We start from the raw sequence: 23,770 nt of genomic DNA, 5'->3' as shown, positions 1-23,770 counted from the left end.
CTGGTGACACCAATTATATCTTGGCATATATCCTAGTGGCCAGTATATCACTCTTTCACACCTCTCAAGAGCTAACTACTGCTCCCTCCCACTCGCATCGGCCACGACTGCTGGACACAGTTGTGCTAATAATTGGAGCTGTTCTTTTTGTAGCTGTTTTTAATAGAATTGTGGTTGAAACAGGTTGTGATCCATGCTGATTCCGCAATCCGAATCCTAACTTTGTTGTTTCGAAAGGCAGACATTTGTGCTTTGTCACCTCCTTTGCATGTCTTTTGGTTTGTTGTTCTTCTTTTATTTCTCTAATTATTTCTTTGTTGGTCATGAGTGCACCACTATCTCAGAAAACTTTTTGTGATTCAGTCAAAAAGTCAAACAAACATCCAAGTTGTCAGCTTGGGACGTTCTAATAAAGAACTCACTATTTATTGAATAAGCACGACTAACTTGCTGAATTGTATGTTGTCCAGTCATGTCCAGCAAAAAAGGAGGGACAGAAACAATTCTAGAAGATATACTGGTACTCTAGTGAGCGGTACACTGTTGCAGTTAAGTTGAAAAAGCATTTTGGTAGTGGAGCTATGCAGCTCCAGATGTGTTGCAGTTAAGTTGAAAAAGCATTTTGGTAGTGGAGCTATGCAGCTCCAGATGCAGTGGTGATAATTTTGGTATTGGAGCTGTGTAGCTGATGCTTGCGCGCCTTGGAGTTTTGTTGTTTCTCCTGTTGTACTCCTTCTTTGTAGATTCTCCCATTCTATACGGTGGGTGCCCTGTGTGGTGGTGTGATACGGGGGAGAGACGGAGAGCGAAGGAAGAGAGTTTAAGGAGAGAAACACAAAGCTTGTGTGCTGGCGTCTGGCCCGGATCTTGGAAATTTTTTATGAATTCTTCTTTTTTTTTAATTTTTTTTTATTCCCTTCATTGCATGGGTCGGCCTCTTCAATAATCTTCACGTCGAAACTCCACTGCACCAGCTCCTCTCGGGAGGACAGACTAGCAAGGGGGAGGCAGGGAGGGAGCGAGTAGAAACTCCACTGCACAAGTTGCTCTTTGGAGTTTAGATTAAAACATCTGAAATGGATGGATTTGTTTTGAGGGGAGAAGGTGGGAGAATTTCATCAGCCCTTCTCCCACAAAAAACTCTTGAAAACCAACAGAACACGTAGAAAAGTGAAAGACTGACAGACTCTAGAGAGGGAGAGTTCCGTCAAGGTTAAAAGGACTGGAGGATCATGTTCATACTTCTGCGAGGTGTAGGAGTCCTGGGACATGGAAATAGGCCATACAGCGTTGAAGTCCTGTTGACATGGGAATGTCCCAATACTCAAACAAATATCAATATACTTTCTATTTTGGTTCATGTTTTCTTTGTTCCTAAGTTGTAGCCTTACGGATGGTTTTGATTGAGTTTGCATCATTGTCAGTTACTTCTGAGGTCAAAGTACGTCATTTTGGATTTTTTTTGTATTTACGTCAGTTTTTTGAGTTTCTTTTATTTTCTATATGGTATGCCTTCGTCACGGTTTGTGACTGATTTCGTGACGGTTTTTGTTTTTTTAGTGAAGTTTTGTGACTGATTTCCTGACAGTTGTGCTTTTTGCTTTAAAGTCTCGACCATTTTTTGTACGCAACTAGAGCTTGATTGCGAGATTTCTTGATTTTTTTTTTTTTTTTGACAACCAGTTTAGATCCTGTACGGTAAGACACATTGCATTTATCGTCTCGGTTTGTGACGGATTCTGTGGCAGCTGCACTTATAAGAATAATTACTTCCAAGACAAGTGAAAACCATCCTTCTGAAGCAGCACACCCTCAAAAACATGAATTGCACAATCCCGTGGCATTTGCCAAAGAAATGGTCGTAATTTTTTTCGTAATGTACACAGAGACAACAATGAAATATGCGTTGTTGCTGTTTCATGCTTTGTTTTGCTTGGTACTTTGTGTCCCGGCAGTCACTCGGTCAAGTAGCTACACACTGTCCCCTTTTGGTGAGGAAGCGGCATTGCTTCCCTGAAACAGTTGGACTTGTGGTTGCTGCTATCCTCTCTGCCACTGTCCCGCTAGGAATACTATGTGCTGTTCCCTTTCTCGGTGGGAGGGGCTGCTCTTGATGGGCTTGTAGTTTGGTGCCAAGCCGTTATCTCCTTAGCTGGGTAGAAAATGATTTTATTAATTGCTTCATTTAACAAACACCCCCCTCCTCAACCAAGACACACACGCACACACATACATTCAATCCAGCCCAAGTTGTTCCTCAGTCACTCTACAGGGATGTGGTGCAGGAACAGGCATCTCGGTATGGGCCATATGCCTCTCCCACTTACCCATAATGCACTCCATTGAGAGACAAGTAGGAGGCCTTTTTGTGGAGCTCTGTAATGGGGTTCAGCAGCTGCTCAGCTCTGTAGGAGATGTCCTTTGCTGGGGAATAAAGGGTAGATTTATTACCAATCTAGGCTGGATTGTTACAGGAGACCATTGGAATCATCAGCTTTTTCTTAAACTACCTTAAACTGTGAGACTTCGTTGGTCAACCAGCTTCAGCAAAGACCAATTTAATGGCATGTCTGTAGGTTTTCAAGTATAATATCTCTTAATTTTTCTCTTTTCTTCCCTTTCTCAGGGCCCTCCCGGGTCACAACCATCACCACACTCACAGCCCCCTCCACACAACCCCAACAACCCCATGATGGGGCCACACGGCCAGGTAAGACCCTTGTCCCCTATTTTTCTTGTACTCCCTCACACATAACCTCTGGAACAGACACACATTGGGAGCAGCTTTCCATTCACCCTTTCTGTCTTCACACCTTCATTCTTCTATTTCTTTCATTCATTCCCAAAATGGACCACTGTTATTTCTGGAAAAAGTCCGCTTCATGAGCTTGGTTTCGTCTCATTTCTTCACTAGTTAGATCTAGTAGTGTGCAAAGCTTCAGACTTAAAAAATCAACTAGTCCATGAGTTTCCTAAATGACTAGTCGACTAACCTGACTTCACTTGAACCCTTTATTTACATTTGACACATTTGGCGGATGCTATAGGATGGCAACCTCGATTGCATTCAAGGTATACAGTTTATATCACTTAATGGGAATCAAACCTATGACCTTTGAGTTGCTACTATAATTATAATAATTAATGATATATTATTAATATAATAATGATTAGATTAAGCTATTTTAATACAAGAATAAAATCGTGTAAGCGACTTACATTGCATTCAAGGTATACAGTTTATCAGTTAATGGGAATCAAACCTATGACCTTAGAGTTGCTACGGTAAATAGAATAATGATATAATTAGTATTGATATTTTATTGATATAATTATCATTAGATTAGACTGTTTTATTACAAGAATAAAATATTATAAGCGACTTTATCAGTTAATGAGAATCGAACCTCTAACCTTAGAGATGCTACCATAATTTGTAATAGTTATTATTGATATATTATTGATATAATTATCATTAGATTAGATTAGACTGTTTTAATTGAAGAATAAAATATTCTAAGCGACTAACATTGCATTTGAGGTTACAGTTTATCAGTTTATAAATTCCCAGGGAATGAAACCCATGATTTTGGCATTGCTCGACTCTAATATTTGAGCTATAGGATTATTAAATTATTAAATCTAATTAAGTATATGACAAATACGTATATAATTTGAATTCTTTATAAAATATAAGAAAAAAATTAAATTATAAGAAAAATCTAATCTAGTCAGTTTCCTTAAGTAAATTGTTGGACAACTATCCTTGTATATGATCTTAATACTTATTTGAAGAATAAAATACAAGAAAAATTGAATCTAGTTAGTTAAACACACACATATTCCTCGCTGACAGTGACGATGTTGCCAAATAAATAATGCAGGCTGCTCCCCAGCCCGTAAGGAGTGGAAGTTCATCTAGCCGGGACTCTGCAGACCTGGTCCCTCCCTACACCCTGCACTCAGTCCTTCATAGTCCATCAATATCCTATTAATAATGCAACACATGCACGAACACACAAACATGCTCTTGCGTTTACACATGCAAGCATAAACACAGGCACTCTAGCACAAATACACAAACACCAACACATCCTTCCAAATACACAAACTTGCTGAAACTTGGAGCAAACATAGGTAGACCGAGCTGGAAAAACACAGGCACTCTAACACAAACTCGCAAACACCAACACACCCTTCCGTATTAATATGTTTTGTAATAATGCTTTAAATGATAAATAATTTTGTCGCTTGATGTGTTTTTATTCTGGTGGTGGTGCACTGGATGACCTCAACCACAGCGAACTCTCTGGTTAAAAATCCAGTGCCTTGTAACTGTATATGAAACTTGAAATATGTTCTTATTTTACTGTGATCATGTGGCGTCTGGCAGTGTTTGTGCTCTCAGGGTGGATAGACAAATTACTTGTTGCTGTAACTTGTCGCTTTCCAGATGGTTACGATGATGTCCGTAACTTTTTGTTTGTGCGTCGCTTATTGCTCTCCTGTCCAACCTCTTTCTATTTTAGTTCTCACTGTAAAGTTTAAAATACCATATATTTTCTCTATTAAACAATCTGATAGCGGCAGGCTCACCATATCAGTGTAGAGAGAATCTATGTTTGAGGTTTCCTCTTTAAGCTCAAGCAGAAGCTTTTTATGCAATGTGATTGCGCCCCCTGCTGGTTACGATTGTATTGTGCATCTCAAATGCTAAATATGTTATAAACATTTCTTTTAGTTTCAGTTATAAATCCGTAAGATTTTTTTGTTGTTGTTGTTTATATTATAAATCGCTTTTGGAAAATCAAATGTAATCATCAGAGGTAAAGAGTATGATTTCTATCAAGTAAAGAAGAATTAACAGCAACATACAGTATGTTAAAGTACTACTGTTATGCTAATGAGAGGTGAGCAGTGTCGTCTTTTGATTGACAGCCCCTATGCTCTCTTCCCATAGCCTTTCATGTCTCCACGGTACCCAGGTGGACCTCGCCCATCACTCCGCATGCCAAATCAGGTACTGACCCACCCGCAACCCTTCATTCCTGCAGTTTTCTATTTCCGTTTTCTCTGCTTTGGCTCTCGTTTCATGCACTTTTTCTTGGTTTCAGCCTCCCGTTGGAGTCCCAGGGTCACAGCCACTCCTGCCAAACAGTTTGGACCCCACCAGACCGCAAGGTACCGCACTGCACCATAGAGTTTTACAACCAGCTGTGTTTGAGGATAATTTGCTATGGAAGAACTCCAATCGCTCAGGCATTTGTAAAATGATTGTGCTTCATCTACCCCATCAGGACATCCAAACATGGGCGGCCCGATGAGGATGAACCCACCCAGAGGAATGGGAGGCATGGGCCCACAGGTTGGCTGGCATTGCTGTCAATCAAACAGTTGTGCTTAGATTGGGAACCCTGTACAGGATATAATCATAGAAACCATGGAAATATCAGAGAAATGTAAACATACATAAATAAAGGATATAATCATAGAAACCATGGAAATATATATCCATGGAAACATAAATATATCAAGTTTAAATATTTATGTATTAAGAGATACATATATATCAATATTAAATATTTATAGAAGATTTATTTATTTATTTATTTATTATTATTGTTTAATTTTTTTTATTATTATTATACATATGTGTAAATATTAGATTTTTAATTAATATTATTTTGTTTATTAATTATAGTTAATTATTATAAAATTTGTATTTTGAAATTAGATATTTTTTATTTTTTTTATTATTATTTTTTTATTTTTATATAATATATTTATTGATATACTATTATATTAATTGTTTAGGGATTGCTATAGTTAAAGGTGTAGGATATTCATACATATTCCTACAATATACCTACATTCATAAATTAATTAATTGACAAGCAGTTGACATTTTATTAAATTATTATAAGACAAGAACGCATTTTGGTTTTATTAAAAACTTTATGAAAATCTATTCAAAAAGACATGTAATGTTCTTCATTATCTTCTTCTATAAAAATACCTCTCTCTCTCAAGCTCTTTATAAATAATTAATTATTTTAAAATGCTTTGTTATGTTCTTAATTATTTTTTTTTTATTAATTATTTATTGTAAATGAATATATATATATATATTTAAATATATATATATATATATATATCATGTTGTTTATATGATTAAGAAAATTGGCAACCTGCCTGTTAGTTCATTATAAATCAAAAAATGTGGCATAACTATTAGTTATGTAATATAACTATTATATAACTATAATATGTAATGATAGTATTATAAAACAATGTATTGTAGATGAGGTACTGAATTAACATTTACCAGATTAGATAAAAGCAAGTCATATGTTCCTTCTTTTTACAGTGCCATAACATCTTTCATATGTATGTTCACTTTTGCCATCTCTGCATTTGCAGAACTACGGCGGTGGAATGAGGCCTCCTCCAAACTCTCTCGGCGGTCCTGGAATGCCTGGCATGAACATGTGAGTCTCCACCATAGTGTAACACACTCACGCTGTCTATGCCACACGCTTCTATACACACACTAACATTGCGTCTTGTGTTTTCAAGGGTTCCGGGAGGTCGGGGGCCTTGGCCTAACCCTAACGCAAACTCAGTGAGTGCCACTTCCAGTCATTTCAATATCGCAATAACTCTTCTTAAGGAACAGGTTCTTAATATCTCTTCTTCCCACAGATAGCATACTCGTCTTCATCACCAGGAAACTATGTGGTGGGTTGCACGCACAACATTTTGTCTCCCCCTCTCTCTCTCTGTTTGTCCGAAATGTTCTTTGTGAGTAATCATTTTCCGTGCTCATCTTGCAGGGGCCTCCAGGAGGTGGCGGCCCTCCAGGAACTCCCATCATGCCAAGCCCAGGAGGTCAGTTTGCTTTCATCTAATCTGAATTTCATATCAGCTTTCTTTTATTGAAAGTTCATCAAAACAGAGAAATGACCTCAGTGACTGGAAATTAGCTTAAAAAGCTCTTGTTTTGGGAAATGTTATTTGAATACATCAGATTGCGGAGAATTTTCCTGTGCAGCTCTAAGAGATGTTATCTGTTTCCACGTAGACTCGACGAATTCCAGTGAAAACATTTACACGATGATGAATCCAATCGGCCCTGGTGGCAACAGACCGAATGTAAGTTGACCGTTCTCATGCAGTATGGAAAATGGTTTAGTCCTTTGTTAGCATTATTGATGGTTTTCTGGATGGTTGTTAATAGTATTTTTGTTTATTTTCTGGATGGTTGTTCGCCGGGGCCTGACGGTAAAATGTGGTGGCCTGAATGCACTGTAAGTCACTTTGGATTAAAAAGGGTCTTTAAATGCATAAATTTAAATGTTGTTTTATTGGTTTTTAATGTATTTGTTTTTAATCAGTTATGTGTGGATGCATAAATTTAAATTTTTGATACAGATCGGGTGTTGATGGTATGTTTGTTTTGTAATTTCGATATGTGGACGGGGCACGATGTTAAGATGGTGTTTGGGTGGGGGTCGATGTGGTACGATGGGTGTTAAGGGATTGTTTATGTGAGGATGTTTTTGACATTTCAAATGGTTCACATAACTGCTTTTGATTACAGGCTCGGGTGATATGGATGGGTTGCCAAAGGTGAGAACTAAATGCCTGGATATATGTGAATCAGTGTTATTTATATTTTATGTTGTATTATTTTGAATTTACTTTTATTTTTATAGGTCTATTTTAATTTGAATCTTAGTTTTAGCAATTTTATGTTCTTAAGTCTATTTCTAAAGGGATAGTTCACCCAAAAATGAAATTCTGTCATTAATACTCCCCTTTTTTTTATTTTTCCAAACCCAAAAGATTTTCGTACTTGAGAGAAATTTATTTTTCCTCCATAGTCAGCAATGCAACTGACACATTCAAAGCCCTAAATTTAGTAAAGTTCTGAATTTTTTTTGTAATATTTATTTTTCAGATTTAGAATTTCAAGTTTATTTAAGCATATTTTAAACTTTTCAGTTTTAGAAATTCAGTTTGAAGCATATTTTAATTTTAGTAATTTTTTTTTTTTTTGTTTTTTTTTTTTTTTTTTTTTTTTTTTTTTCTTTTTTTTTAATTTTTGTTTTTGAGTTTAAGTTTGTTTTTCAGCTAGTTTTTAATTTAATAATTACATTTTGTTTTAAGTCAGTAGTTTCAGTTAACAATAACAACTACATTCAGAGATCCTCTTTTTGTGTTTTTCTTTTTTTTTTTTTGATTTATTGAGTTTTGCTTGTTGTTTTTTTTTTTTTTTGTTTTTAATTTATTGTGGGTTTTAATATATGTTGTATTTTTTTTTTATTTATTTTAATGTTAGTTATGCTACATCCTCTAACACTCACTTATTGTTTTTTATTTTGCCATCCTCTAACACTCACTTAAAGTTAATCTTTTAAACGTTAATTTTACTGTTCTTAATATGAGTTTTGATGCATCCTATCACTTACGCCGTTTTTAGGATATTTTTATTTATTTATTATTGAGCATCCCTGAGTTTCTTGTTAGATGCCATTTATTCCATTTTGTGAGTATCTGTATGTGATGAAAATGCAGGTATCTGTATCGGCAAGTACCAAAAATAACAGTATCGGTATCAGACTCGCTCTGGAAAAAAACGGTATCGGTGCGTCCCTAATTATCGGCTCATCATTATTGACCAGAATTTAGTATCATGCTTCCACGAGTTTTTTATTAGATGCCATTTACTTCATTTTGTGAGTATTTTTGCTTGTGTCTCTAATCATAATACATCTGGGTTTCTAGAACTCTCCGAACAACATGGCAGGTATGAACAATCCCCCAGGAACTCCACGGGACGACGGGGAGATGACAGGCAACTTCTTAAACCCATTCCAAAGTGAAAGTGTAAGTCCGCATCACACCTGTCCGCTCTAGATCTCTCCTGTACGCACATGTTCATTACAGTTATGCCTAAATTCACTTTATGCAGTAGTTAGTCTAAATATCGGCTCGTAACATAAACGAATGATATTATCGGTTTCGCAATCTCATTTTCTTCCCCTTCCTCTCTTCTCGTTGCAGTATTCACCCAACATGACGATGAGTGTGTGATTCTTCTTTTTTATTTTGTTTTTATTTTTTTAACCCGCCCCCCATCCCACTTCCTGTTCTCCTCATCTCTGCTGCGTTTGGCATGTTGTTGTTGTTGTTTTTTAGTTTTTTTTTGCTCGATCTTCAACTCTCCCCAACTCCCTCAAACACTCTGGGCTGGCGCGGTGGCGCCTTTCAGCCGCTCGGCGTGGCCATGGAGCGAAGGACGCCCAGTACAAAGCCGAAAGAAAACAGGCATCAGGCCTTCTGACGGACTCAACCTGCCTGCCGGGCTTCGTCACTGGATCGGGACGCTAAGGGCCCCTGATTGAACCACCGTGTGTGTGTGTGTTTGTACATGTGCGTGTGTATGTGGGACTGTGCCAGGAAGACACTTCATAACTAGCTGCTCATCAGCGTTGAGGCTGGTGGCTTTATTTCAGCCCTGTTTTCCTTTTTTTTTTTCTTTTTTTTTCTCGGCAATGAAACACTGAAACTAGCGGTTGTTTTAATTGCTGTGTACATTTTGAAATGGAAAAAGCTAAAGTGGTGACGCTAGGGGCAGGAATGGTCTCATTACAATATATTTGTATATTATTGATAATATTATTGTTATAATTTTCATAATTGCTATGATGATGATGTACTCATAATTTTATGGATTTTCCTGTAAAGGGCACATTTGTATCTCAACAACATCAATGACAGAATAAGCACACATTCAAATGCACAATGACACTTCTGTTTACATGATTTTAGGTATTTGTATGTCTCTTCGTTTGAGTTTGTTTCGTCAGATGTCTGCATATACCTCTTCCTGTGTTCTGATGTCATCACTACCGAGATGTACAAAAAGTGGCTACAGTCACTGGTTTAATGCACCCGTCGGCTCTGTATTTAAAGATTGGAGTTCATTTCGAAGTCTAAAAGGGTGACGTTGCATATTCACTGCCATCCATTCTTGCCTTGGTCATGAACGGTCAATAACATTACATTTTACCATCCGTTCTGGGTGATTTGCCGCTGATAGTTACGATATCTTTCGTGTTCATTGTAATTTTGCCACTACGTGTTTGCCACGTTGTTTCAGAAGTCTTTTTAGAAATATTATACCCACGTGTTTGTAGCAGTAGTTGGAGGCAGGCTGCTCTTACAAGCACGAGTTTCCTTGTGCTCTATAGTCCCATGTCTGTAAATATATCTTTTTTTTTTTTGGTCATTGACCTTATTGGTATTTTCAATACACTACTTGTCTGTGAAGCTCACGTGTGGTTCCATGTCTTTCTTCAAATGAGGTTGCACTCGCAGGGTTTGCTGTCAGCATTTGTGGTGCAATATGAGGATATTAATCACAGAAAAAGAAGGAAAATCACATGTGGTGCAATATGAGGATATTAATCACAGAAAAGGAGGAAAATCACATGGTAATTATGTTTTGGTCTAATTTTGTCTAATAGATTAATTTTATATTAATTATATTTTTGTTTAAAATGTGTGTAAACTGTTTCTATGTCTATATAAATATACACACATCATTATATTCTGACTAATGGTGTCAAATCGATTAATAGCATCTGTAGGTTATATAGAGAGAGATAAGTATATACCTAATCACGTGTTGAATCAACTAATTATATATATCTAAATACATGCATAGATTCCTGAGGCTTTTGAAAGCTCCTAGTCTGGATCATTTTATTTTTAAATATTTGTTTAAGACTGCCGAACCTGACTGCTGTCCAAAAGGCCATCACTGATACCCTAATATAGATATATAAGACATATAAATAAATATCTGATATATATATATATCCCAGAGTGCTGTATCAATATACCTCAGTGGGTCTCTCTCTCTCTCTCTCTCTCTCTCAATAATATATATATACATATACAGAAGAGGTCAAAAGTTTGGAAATTTGGAGATTTTTAATGTTTTTGAAAGAAGTTTCTTCTGCTCATCAAGCCTGCATGAGTTTGATCAAAAATCCAGAAAGCCAAAATGCAATATTGTGATATATTTTTACAATTTAAAATAATTGTTTTTAAGCGCCTTGACCTGGGCTACAGAGAATTATCACTGGACTGTTGCTCAGTGGTCCAAAGCTGAATTTTTTAGGATGGGATATTTATTATCAGCATGATCCTTTGCAAATCATTCGGAATATGAGGATTCATTATCAAAGTTGGAAACTGGGGAGAAGGAAATGCTTAATATTTTTTCAGTCCACATGTGAGTACTTTTTTAGGATACTTTGATGAATAAAAAGTAAAAAAAAAAAAAAAAGCTATGTTGGTCCAAAATATTTTATTTTGTAATAGGTACACTGCAGGTAGCTATCTGGGGTCAGCACTTTTTTTCATTTGCTTTTTTTTTATGGAAAATCAAGACTTTTATTCAGCAAGGATGTGTTAAATTGCTCAAAAGTGATAAAAAGGAAAATGGTATTACTGACCATGGTATATTGTTAGAATTTTTTATTTACTTTTGACCTAAATGCAGTAGAGAATTTATTGGAAAATATATTAGACAGCAGAACTGTTGAGAACACGCAAGAATAAATCAGAATATTAGAATGCTTTCTAAATGATCATGTGCCTAGACTGGACCTCACATGTGACACTGCTGATTGCCGTCCATGCCACGCTGAAAATTCAGCTTTGCATCACAGGAGTAAATTATTTTTTTATTGTATTCAAACTGAAAATAATTATTTTAAGTTGTAATAATATTTCACAATATTACTGTTTTTCTGTATTTTTGATCAAATAAATGCAGACTTGATGAGATAGAAGATTTTTCTTTCAAAAACATTAAAAATAGTAAGTCTCCAAACAATTTGACCTGTAATGTGTGTGTGTGTATATATATCTATATATATATATATATATATAATATATATATTATATAAATATAAACATTAACAATTACAATTATTTTTTCTTTTTATTTCTGAATTTGGGGTGAAATATGACTTACAGGTTTAGTGAGACTCTCCTTTGTATAAAATAGATAAATTAAAAAAAAAAAAAAAATCCTGTTGACAAATTTGTACCCTCATTAAACCTGCCATTTCATGCCTACGGTTATTTAATCGGCACTTCATTACAGAACATTGATCATCGTGGGACATTCAAAATCACACATTTCTTAAAGTTCAGGTCGACCTCTGAAAACGTTATTTTAAATACTTGCCAGTCCAGTTTAAAATGCTTTTATCCAGTGATTAGATTATGTATTTTGGCCATCTGAGAGAACCAGGCTCAGCCTCCTGGTAAGTTTTGAAGGGATGTCCACGCTTGTCTTCAGTTTGTCTGGTACGCAGCCCTTTACCTTTCTTGACCCTCACCCCTGACCTTTGGTTTACTGTAAATACTGTAAAATGCATTTTGATATCATTGACATGTTTTGATATGTCAGTCACAACCAATGAGTACAGCTGAAAATAAGTTATAAAGAATCTGTTTGTGTTTTTGTATTTTAAAGAGACGCTTTTGCTGTAAAAAGCAGCAGATCGATGGTCACCCTTACTGTAAATCAAATCCTCAATAGGTTTATGCATTTATTTCTTCAGAAATATTTCCTCAAACACCTAGTTGGTGTAAAGAAAAATGGTTTGTTTTGCTCGAGAGAATATTGTGATTTTTGAACAGAAAGTTAACTGTGAGTCTATATGAATGTGAAAACACAAAATCAGAGCAATCAACCATCAAATCTGTAGACATATTTGACATTTCAGCCACTTTACATCGAATGAAAGGTCCTGAAGGCTGGAATTGTTTAGTTGCTCGCTGACCTGCTTCAGTTTTCCAGCTGTTGGCCATCTCTGCACTTCTGTTGTGATGTATAATATTGTAACATTAGAGATGTTTGAGAGGAAAATGTGTATTTTGGAGCAGGAAGGGGTCATGGGAGGGAATGACGGAAATTTCTCCTGTAATTTTCACTGTCCTTTCTTGCGACATGACAGTATTTAATATGAAGCAGTCTGTCCCTATGGGTTTGCTTTGTATTTCATAGTAGGGTAGCTCAGATCTTTGTCCTAGGGCCTTATAGGTGTCTCGTGTAGCTAAATTTGTCCTTTGTATGTTTCTCTATATTGTAAAGTTTCTTTAGACTGAAAAACAAACAAACTGAAAATTTGCTTATCAAAAAGAAATGATTGCATCAATAATAAATGTAATTTGATATTTTTATGTGTTCCAGTTTTGTTATTTAAATAAAATAATTTGAGAGAAAACCCTATAAAAACAGCAGAAAAGATATAAATTTGTAGATATAAATATATATATTAATATAAAACCGATATAGCAAAAAAAAAAAAAAAATGCAGCGAATAATACACATTTATGTTTTAAAAACTAGCTTAAACGTTTCATATAAAAGTCCCCTGCAGTCATCGCAGCGCCCTTGACTTTGTGACTTTTATTTTGTACTCGTCGGGATTGACCCTTGAACTTTACCCGGAAGTTGCACAGATTGCGCTTGTTTTGTTGTCAAAGTTGTTGCTGCGCGGCTCCGTGTGGGTTCCCTTTCCCATCGCGGTGAGTATTTTCATGCCATTTCTTTTTTATTTTATTACACTTAAACAATATTTTTCTGCACTTAAACCTTCAGACGAGAGTCGTTTCGTCAAACTGTAGTTAACACGGCGAGTTGTGGCGCGCGCTCGTTATCAAAGTTGATGGAATGTTCTGGAAATTCTCTCCTGTCTGCAAATAATCGCAGGGTTCTGAAATTATATCACGAGCGCATGCTCTCCCGCTCGTAATTAGACACAAATCTCCCGAGAGCTCGTTAGATAAATGTTTAATTGCTGTCATAAGTCTGAGGATTATAGTATTTTTTGTAAAGATTCAGTTATGTAATTGTGCAGTTGATTTTTAATGCTATTATATAATGCTTGTATTTTTTAGTTATCATTTGTCCATTTGTTTTCGGTGTTTCTTTGATGCCAGTGCACTTAATTGAAATTATTTTTTAAACAGTACTAAGTAGGCCTATATTATGTTGTGCACGAGCGTAAAAGCTGACAGAAGAGATGACATGGGTAGTTAATACTCCACCAGTGTTGGTTTATTATTTACAGAGAGTGACTTTGGGCAGTAATGTGTGCGGATACTTCTAGATATTCACTGTATGCACAGTGTCACAGGTTGACCTTCATGCTGAGGAGGATTTCTGTTTTAAGAAAAGTTGAGCTTATCCTAGAAATCCATGTGAAGAAGAAGTGCATAAATGTGTGCATGTTAAACAATATGTGGGAGGAAGCGTGTTCAACTGTTTTGTGTGTGTGTGTGTGAAACACAAAAGCAGATGTTTAGCAGAATGTCCCATTTGCTCTTTTTCATACAATGAATGTTGACTTATAACTTTATGCTGTTGCTTGCTTTTTGAAGTTTGGTCATTTAATGGTCACCGTTTATTTTTTAGATGGGGAAAAAACAGCTCAGACACTCTGCTTTTGTGTTCTACATAGATTGGAAGTAGTTCGCAAAAAAATGAAAATTTGCTGAAAATGCACTCACCCTCAGGCCATCCAAGATGTAGATGAGTTTGTTTCTTCATCAGAACAAGTTTGCTCACACTTGCTCACCAGTGGATGCTCTGCAGTGAATGGGTGCCGTCAGAATGAGAGTCCAAACAGTTGATAAAAACATCACAATAATCCACACCACTCCAGTCCATCAATTAACATCTTGTGAAGCGAAAACCTGCGTGTTTGTAACAAACAAATGCATTATTCCACGATACATAATAATGCTTTTTATCAGCTGTTTGGACTATCATTCTGACGGCACCCATTCACTGCAGAGGATCCACTGGTGAGTAATGTAATGCTAAATTTCTCCAAACTTGTTCTGATGAAGAAACAAACTCATCTACATCTTGATGGCCTGAGGGTGAGTGCATTTTAAGCAAATGGAAATTTTTGGGTGAGCTATTCTTTAAGTAAACTTGTTGTTTTCGCTCTCGTAGTATTGTGTCCAGATGGCCGACGGTGAGGTTGTGAACGGCTCTGCTGAAAACCAGGAGGTGGCGCCATCGGGTAAGAAATCTGGACGTGCCTCGCTGCTGGATAGCGGGGAAGACTTCACGATGCTGGATGATGTGGAAGACGACGTGGATGACGACCTCCCGCCGTTAGAAGATGCAGGTGGAGGAAAGAAGAAAGACAGTCCCGCTAAAGACGCTACAAAAGCAGATCAGACTCCTTCAACAGAACAGGAAGAGTGGCTGGATGTTTTAGGTACCCCTTTTTACCTCATCGTCATTGTGGCAGCAATAATTCATTAAATGATGGAGATTAACACTATAATGCACAAATATCCAGAGCATGTTTTGATTGGCTTGGTTTTTTAGGTGGTTTTGTAATGTGTGGCGTGTTGATTTTTGTCTTGTTTTAAGGGAGTATTTTGTGTTTTGTGTTATGGTGATTTTTAGGTTGTTAAAGAAAGTTGTGGAAGCCGGAGCTGGTCCAGACAGCAGACCCCAGAGAGGCCAAAATGTCACAATTCATCTTAAAACCAGTCTTACTAATGGAGCTGTGGTAGAAGAGCTGCCAAACCTATCTTTTACTCTTGGTGATGGGGACGTTCTCCAGGTATCATATTATATTATATTATAATTTGTCATTTTTAATTTCTTAAATTGTTTTAATAATAATTTTAGAAAATAATTTTAATTTCATGATCTACTATATTTTTTTTAAGTATTACTTTTCTTTATACTTTACATTTTCTTTTATTTTCAGGAACCTTAATTACATGTTTTGTTGTTCCTGTTATAATTAGGCGCTGGATCTTACTGTACAGATGATGGAAATGGGCGAAAAGGCATTGATTGAAGCAGGCGCTAAATACGCATACGGTGCCCTTGGCAGGTCAGATTATGTTATATAAATAAATATATACTGTATAGTTATATTAGAGATGTAACGACTCACTCAACTCACGATTCACATGTAGTGTGAGCGCTGAACTTCTGATACGTGCAGCATGATTGTGTAAATGTATTGTGAGAGCGCTGTGCTTTAAGCGCGGCAGATATAAGGTTTCTCCGGTAATGGCTGTATACAAAGAAGTGCTAATCTCACAAACGCTGCTTTATCAGGCATTACAGGCAAGATTAAATTAAAATTACATCAAAAATGTTCTGAAAACAGTCTGTTTCCTTCTGAAATACAGTGATATAAAAACACCCGCGCCGGTTTTTGATTTTTAAACGTGCAGTGCTCATGTTTATTCAACAAAGCCTTTTTGAAGATCTATTTGTGGCAGTCAGTTTAGATATTGGCGGCCCGCCACAAATAAATCAATGTATGGGAAACCCTGACTGGTTTTACTGTATTTTTGATCTAATAAATGCAGCCATGGTGAGCATGAGAGACATCTTTCAAAAACATTGTAAGGCTCCTAACTTTTGAACAGAAGTGTGACGTGTTAAACATCTCCTCTGTCAGCTCTACTCCGGCTGTGCCTCCTGACGCTGATCTCATGCTGGAGGTGCAGCTGTTGTCTGCAGATGACGCCCCAGACCTGGAGCTCATGCCGCCCTCTGAGCGAATCAGTTTGGCCAACAGAAAGCGAGAGCGAGGAAACGTCCACTACCAGCGCGCAGATTATGCCTTCGCCATCAACTCGTACGGAATCGCGCTACAGATAACCGAAGCCACTTCCAGAGGTGATACTGCTTCATTCATGATTCATTGAGTTAATTTCCTAATAAACCGTTGAATATGTCTGCAATCATATTACTCTTTTATCTTAGTGGACATCAGTCAACAAGAAGAGGAAGAACTTTTGGACATGAAGGTGAAATGTCTCAATAACATGGCGGCTGCTCAGCTCAAGCTAGACCACTATGAAGCGGCGCTGCGCTCCTGCGTCTCCGTCCTGGCGCACCAGCCGGACAACGTCAAAGCCCTGTTCCGCAAAGGCAAGGTTGGTTTCCTGGGTTCAGATGCGTATCGTTTTCACTCGCTGTCATTAAAGAGTAGTGCACTCCTGGTTAGGGACACAGTGAAAGCCGGTTGTTCGGTCGTTTTGCTCCGTTTAGGTTTCCGGCCACAGCGGAGGAAAAACCAAACAGCTAGAGGTGTGTTGAGATGAAAAGTGCTGACATGTGCTGTGTGTTTGTGTCCACAGGTACTGGCTCTGCAGGGTGAGTATGCTGAAGCCATTAAAACACTGAAAATGGCCTTAAAGTTGGAACCAAGTAATAAGGTAACACAAGTGAAAATTTAACAGAACAAATTTGATTGACTCTATCACTGATGATCAATGTTTTGTTTTATTATATATTTAAAAAATGTATATTTGTCATATCTTCTTAATTTGATCTTTATTTTATCTCTTTATTTTATTTTGAATTAAATAAAAAATAATAATTATTTATTAATTATATATATATATATATATATATATATATATATATATATATATATATATATATATATATATATATATATATTATTATTTATAATTATATATGATTTAATTATTAAAATAATAATTAAATACTATAACGCATTGTGGTTTATTAAAAATTGGCATCTATTGATAACTATTTTATATCTTATTTGTTTTAGTTTAATTTCTGTTTTATTTTATTTGATTGTTTTATTGCAAATTGGATTCTGTTGAGAATTACTATTCTGTTTTATATTGTATTTTATTTATTCTATATCTATTTTATTTTATATATTACTTTATCTATATTTTATTTGATCTTATTTTACTAATCTTTTATTGAAAATTGGTATCTTTATTTTAGATTTTTATCTCTTGTGTTATTTTAATTTTTATTTTGTATTTTCAAATTATTTTGTTGTATTTTCTTTTATCTTTTATCTTTTAATATCTTGTTTTTTATTTTATTTCTTAATTAATTTTTTTTTTTTTTTTTTTTACTGAAACATCTTTATTTTTATTTGGTCTTATTTTTACCTTATTTGGTCTTATTTTTATTTTATATCTTATTGTAATTTGTCTTATCTCATCTTATTTTATTCTATATTGATTTCAATTTTATATATTACTCTATCTAATTTAAGTTTTATATCTTATTTAATCTTTATTTTCATATTTGTCTTTTTTTGTAAATTGGTGTCTTTATTTTATTTTACTTTACATCTTATATCTTGTTTTATCTTTATTTTCTAGTCATTTTTGAATATTGGTATCTTTATTTTATCTTTTATTTTCACATCTTATTTTATTTGACATGATTTATCTTATATTTATTTTCTTATTTATCTTTTGTTGAAAATTGGAATCTGTTGAAAGCCGTTTTTTTTTTTTTCATTTGTCTTATTGTATTTTTATTTTATTTAAAAAAAAGTGCTTTTTTTATTGCATTAGGATAAACATTTTTTATTGAAATTTGGTATTTATTAAGAACTACTTGTATAACCTGTCCCAGAATCATATGCATTCCCCATTATAACCAGCAGATGGAGCTGCAGACCCCAAATTCAGTCAGACTGCAGACAGAACAGAGTGTTCAAAAACTCCTAGGATCGCATTTCTTTCCGTGTCTATAAATAGCCGGGTCCCTCTGCACACTTGCCATATCTAAATCAGCACTGGGCTGCTCTGCTTACACAGGCGGAGGGATGAGGTTCCCTGTGTCCCTCCATCTGACTGCTGTATGACCAGCCTGACACTGCCAAGCCCTACATCTGCACATTTACACCTCTCTCTTCTCATGTGTCTGGCCTTTAGAGACACTCCAGTGCAGAATTCCTTCATCTACTCTCATTCCATCCCACCACTTTGCCTTTACCCTACTTGTTTTAGTCATTAGCCAGTAATTAAACATCAGTGGTAATTAAACTAAATGGCAGGTTGTCATGGTGTAGTCTGACTCAGGCGGCTCCTGAAAGTCTACATTTAAAATGCCCTTCACAGCCCTCGCTCCTTACTTATTATTAATAATGACACTTTATTCAATCTAATTATCCTTAATTTGTTTAGTGTCATGTTTTGAATTGTAATTTTGATGTTTGTAGGTTATGCTTTGATTTAGCAGTGTTTCTTCATCGTAACGATTCTTTTTAAGTAACCATATAAGGTGTGGATCAGGTATTCAAATGATTCGGTTTGCAAATGAATCTTCTTTTAAACAAATCGACCAGTTCATTGTCTTGAGTGATCTGCTCAAACAAATCTGATGTGTTGAGATTCGTTTGAGCAATTCACACTCGACTGTAACTGCTAAATATTTCAATTGATCTTGAAAATGTTTCAATGTCTTGAAATTAATCAATGAACTGTTTTTCAATCAGTACATTGAAGCAAACTGAGTGAACTCATTTGCTAAATTAAATCGGAATGATTCAGATTCACTTGAACTATTCACACTCAGTTGTTAAACAAATCAATTTAGAAATTAGTCATTCTTTAAAATCAGTCATGCTTTTTTAAACCAGCCTATTGAAGCAAACTGAATGAATGAACCAATTCACTGAATAAATCTGATTCACTTGAATGATTCACACAGTTCATAAACAGATCAGTTCATAAATGAGTCCTTTTGTAAAATCACATGAATTATGTAATGACGCAAATTAATAAGTGAACTGATTTTGTTGGCCAGCCTTTTGAAGCAAACAGAATGGATGAACCAATTCATTCAAGTAAATCTGAATGATTCAGATTCACTTGAATGATTCCAATCTAATTGTTAAAAAGATCAGTTCAAAAAATAATCATTAATCAATGAACTATTTCTTGAATAAGTGCATTGAAACAAATTGAGTGAACCGATTTGTTAAAATATGAACAGTTCAGATTCACTTGAACAATTCACATTGAACTCTTGAACAAATCAATTCATAAATGACTCGTTTTGTGAAATCACATGAAATATGTAGCCTATTGAAGCAAACTGAATGAATGAACCAGTTCACCCAAGTAAACTTGAATAAGATTCACTTGAATGAGTCACACTCAGCTGTTGAACAGATCAGTTTGGAAACAAATTTAGAGAAATTTGAAAAATAAACACTCAGGTGTAATTCTAATTCTACAAGAAGATCACTTGAAATTTGTAGAGTTGATTAAAAATTAAATGATAAACTGCTTATTTTTATTTAATTCTAATTGAAACAAACCATCTGAGAAAACTGATTTCCTAAATGATTCGAACTCCTCGGCTTTGGCAGAAACAAGTGTGAACTAAATATAACTAAATTTCTTTTTGCATTCTCATATATCATCTTCACAGGCTAAAACTAGAGCAGATCTAGTCTATCTTCACTCAGGTACAGAGAGAATAAAACTCCAGGGTCTTGATTTTGAGGTCGTATAAGAGAAAAGTGATCATGTGTGTGTGTGATCCATATAAAGACATGTTTCATAAGTACAAGATGCTTTCACTTCTGCTTTTGTGTTCTGTGCCATTGCAGCTGATATTGGAAAACAAGTGAATGTGTTTTTAATCCTAAATTGGTTTACATCTTGACTTTTGTTAGGCTTTCACTCAGTCTCTGTCAGCACTGTCATGTTTAATCATTTTCGTGCCGCCCAAATGTGTTGGTGTGCTGCAGTGAGCAACAGTTTCATCAGCCTGACGATACCACACACACACACACACACACACTTTTCACTCTCTCTGCCCTTTCCTCGGCAGACCATCCATGCTGAGCTGTCGAAGCTTGTGAAGAAACACTCAGAGCAGAAAGGAGCCGAACAGGCCATGTATAAAAAGATGCTGGGTAACCCGACAAACACCAGTTTGCAGAAACACCGTGCCAAGTCCTCATGGGTGAGAGCTTAAAACGGCCCTTTTCAACTATTTAACACCATGCACTGTTTATTTATGAGGCTGCATGTCTGTTTTTGCTTTAAACAGGAAGTGGGTTTTACAGATGACAAAGGGCACATTTATGCCTTAGTCTGTTAAAGGGATAGCTGACTCAAAAATTCAAAATGATTAACGAATAAAAAATGTTTAATCACCTTCTTGTTCCAAACTCCTACGTAGCAGTTGTTTGAATCTTCACGTGTAAATGAATCATTGAGTTTGAAATGAACTTGAGAACTGGATCAGTCAGATTTTTGCATTAGCTTGCAAACAATAACTTGCATTTCTCAAAAAACTTTTGCATTATTTCGCAAAAATATTACATTACATTTCTTGCGAAACTTTTACTTTCTCTCGCGTTTCCCTGAAAAACTTGGTGTCCTCTTACAAAAGTATTGCATTCCACTTTGAATTGCCTTGAGAAATTCTGCATTCATTCGTAAAGCCTGTTGCATTCTCTCGCAAAAATATTGCATTCCCAGAGAAACTTTGCGTTTTTTCGCAAAAATATTTCCAGAAGAAACCTTGCATTCGCTCGCAAAAGCTTTGAAACACAATTTTTCCGTAGACCACACAAATATTATTTCAATCAGCAGTTGAGCTAGTGAAGAAAACACAAAGCTTTGAAATTATTCATGAGTTTGAAATTATTCATTTGAGTCTGATCTAATCAAACAGTCTACAGTGAATTGTTCATTAATTGGACTGGATCAGTCTGAGTGAACAATTCTGACTCAGATCCACTGATTCAAAGTACTGTAAGAGCTAAATAGCAGTTTTTTTTTTAAAGAACGTGAACAAATTGAAATGTAAATTGTCCTCTCATCTAATTTTCCCCCCATCACAATGTACCCCAAGGGACTTCATACAAATCATTTTTTGAGCCATTTCATTTCTAGTTAATCTGGTTCACAAATCTGACCAAATGATTCCTTGACGATTCGGACTATCTGATTCTCAAGTTTAATTCAAACCTCTCTGGTGCAGAAAATTATTAGTCAATGATAAGTTAAATTTTGTCTGTGCAGATAGCCTTGTGGGCAGTGTTCCCGCCGACATACAGCGCTGTTGCGCTACAGGTGTCCCGAGTTCGAATCCTAAAGCCCTGTTCACACCAAGAACGATAACTATAAAGATAACGAAATTTGCATCCACACCAGCGGACGATATCGTCTGTTTATTCTAAGCGCATGTTCGCCTGCCGCTTTAAATTCTCGATCTCGTTGCAGCAGGATGAATTCTGATTGGCTGTCCATGTTTCTATCATTTATCAGAAAGTGATTCGATGATATCGTTTCTCTGTGCCTTTATCGTTATAGTTGTGGTCTACACTCTGCTATTCTTTAATATTGAGAAAGATTTTTAGAACTATATCTTTATCGTTATCTTTAGTTATCGTGCTTTGTGTGAATGCGCCTTAAGTTTAGGACCTTTCTCGGTCCCGCCCCCCTTTCTCTCAGTTCGCTTCCTGTCAGCGGTGATCTGTATAAATCATAACAAAGACAAAAATGGCAAAAAAAAAAAAAAAAAAAAAAAAGTTGCATTTTGATTTGTTCATTCCTCAAAACTATAAAAATATTTCCGAAAAAATACCATAGAAAGCCACATATGGGTTTAAAACAACATGAGTGTGAATAAATAATGATAGTATACATTATGGGTGAAGTATTTATTTTAAAAAAGTATTTTTCTTTTTACAGAGTCTCAGCTGGAAGTGGCTTTTTGGGGCTACAGCCGTTGCGATTGGCGGTGTAGCTTTATCAGTCGTCATTGCAGCTAGAAATTAACCCAAATTCACTGTGACGAGACGGATGACGTGGTGCTGAAGACCTCGAGTACGCCAAACACCTTACCGACCTTCAGAAAAAAAAAAAAAATTGTAATTGAAAGTAGAATGGTTGTAGTTCTGTTGCTGTCCATCGCACAGTAGAGGTTTTAAATGGCGTTCACTTTTTACTTTCAATGCATGAAAGTTGAGCTGGAGAGAAATAGATGTGAGAAATATTATATAATTCCTATTTATGTACAGAAAAGTTCTTAGTTATAATTAAGAAATATATCAGTGTACAGAATGATGCTCTTCAGGTTGCTGCAGAACTCTTCAATTACGTGCGTGAAGTTCAGTGATCTTATTTTGGTGAACTGAAACTTGCTTGTGAACAGTCTTGAACATTCAAGAATATGATTGTATGCTTTTTCTTCAGCAGTATCTACAGGCTTCTGATGCTGAAGAAAGACAACACTATTTCAAAAGTCTTTACACTGATGTGGTACCTTCCTGGTTTTCGCGCTTTCTTCTCCTTTATAGGCTCCAAAATATCACTGGAATCAGCTGCTGTCCCTCAATGATGTCCCCAGAGATTCTCATTTTCATGACCAAACACCTTTTCAGTTTATTTTTCAGCTCCTACAAGAATTGTTTTCATTTATTTAGTATTATTTATTTAGGATGAACAGACGTGTCAGGTTTTTTTTTTTTTTTATCCTTATGATCCTTAAGTTGGTTGTCTCAGTTGCCCATTCCAAATTTTTTCTAGTATTGGTAATTTCCGACATTCCCTTTAAAGTTATTTTGTATATCCTATAATAAACGTTCACACTTTCTGTTCATATGGTTGAAAATAAAGTGATTTCTTGAAAATCTGTTTAGATGTCAGAGCTACTGTATGAACCCTAGATTTGCATTTCCTGAAGGAAAAATGTGTGGTTGCAAGGTAATAAAAGTGAATAGTGTTAATAAAGCAACAATACAATGCTTTCTTGCACTTGCCAGCTCGTTTATGACGGACGGATTCGATGTGAACGTTCTAAATGAACATTCTATGTAAAGTGTGCGTTGGAATGAAATGGAGAATGTATTTGAAGTGCATAAACGTGACGAAACCTCGT

The 23,770-nt window shown here is 35.7% G+C and overlaps 2 protein-coding genes across 2 annotated transcripts in view; both read left to right on the top strand.

Moving 5' to 3' along the window:
- ssbp4 (single stranded DNA binding protein 4) overlaps positions 1-10,340 on the top strand; it is a 63,032-nt gene extending 52,692 nt beyond the window's left edge. The window contains exons 6-17 of the mRNA XM_042749552.1: positions 2,627-2,710; positions 4,961-5,020; positions 5,115-5,181; positions 5,298-5,365; positions 6,421-6,488; positions 6,577-6,622; positions 6,703-6,738; positions 6,834-6,888; positions 7,082-7,158; positions 7,591-7,629; positions 8,788-8,889; positions 9,067-10,340. Of these exons, the coding sequence (XP_042605486.1) occupies positions 2,627-2,710; positions 4,961-5,020; positions 5,115-5,181; positions 5,298-5,365; positions 6,421-6,488; positions 6,577-6,622; positions 6,703-6,738; positions 6,834-6,888; positions 7,082-7,158; positions 7,591-7,629; positions 8,788-8,889; positions 9,067-9,096 (732 nt within the window). The 3' untranslated portion in view covers positions 9,097-10,340. The remainder of the gene's footprint in view (positions 1-2,626; positions 2,711-4,960; positions 5,021-5,114; positions 5,182-5,297; positions 5,366-6,420; positions 6,489-6,576; positions 6,623-6,702; positions 6,739-6,833; positions 6,889-7,081; positions 7,159-7,590; positions 7,630-8,787; positions 8,890-9,066) is intronic.
- A 3,133-nt stretch (positions 10,341-13,473) lies between these two features.
- On the top strand, positions 13,474-23,526 carry fkbp8 (FKBP prolyl isomerase 8). The gene is made up of 9 exons (XM_042748901.1): positions 13,474-13,617; positions 15,053-15,343; positions 15,528-15,677; positions 15,868-15,956; positions 16,536-16,756; positions 16,844-17,016; positions 17,221-17,298; positions 20,708-20,842; positions 22,582-23,526. Exons 2-9 carry the CDS (start codon positions 15,065-15,067, stop codon positions 22,666-22,668), a joined length of 1,212 nt encoding a protein of 403 aa, XP_042604835.1. The 5' UTR covers positions 13,474-13,617; positions 15,053-15,064; the 3' UTR covers positions 22,669-23,526.
- The last annotated feature ends 244 nt before the right edge of the window (positions 23,527-23,770 follow it).

Source organism: Cyprinus carpio, chromosome B22 (assembly GCF_018340385.1).
Source record: "Cyprinus carpio isolate SPL01 chromosome B22, ASM1834038v1, whole genome shotgun sequence".
Taxonomy (NCBI): Eukaryota; Metazoa; Chordata; class Actinopteri; order Cypriniformes; family Cyprinidae; genus Cyprinus; species Cyprinus carpio.
The sequence above is the reverse complement of the archived record's forward strand: the minus strand, read 5'-3'. Positions and strand labels throughout refer to the sequence as shown.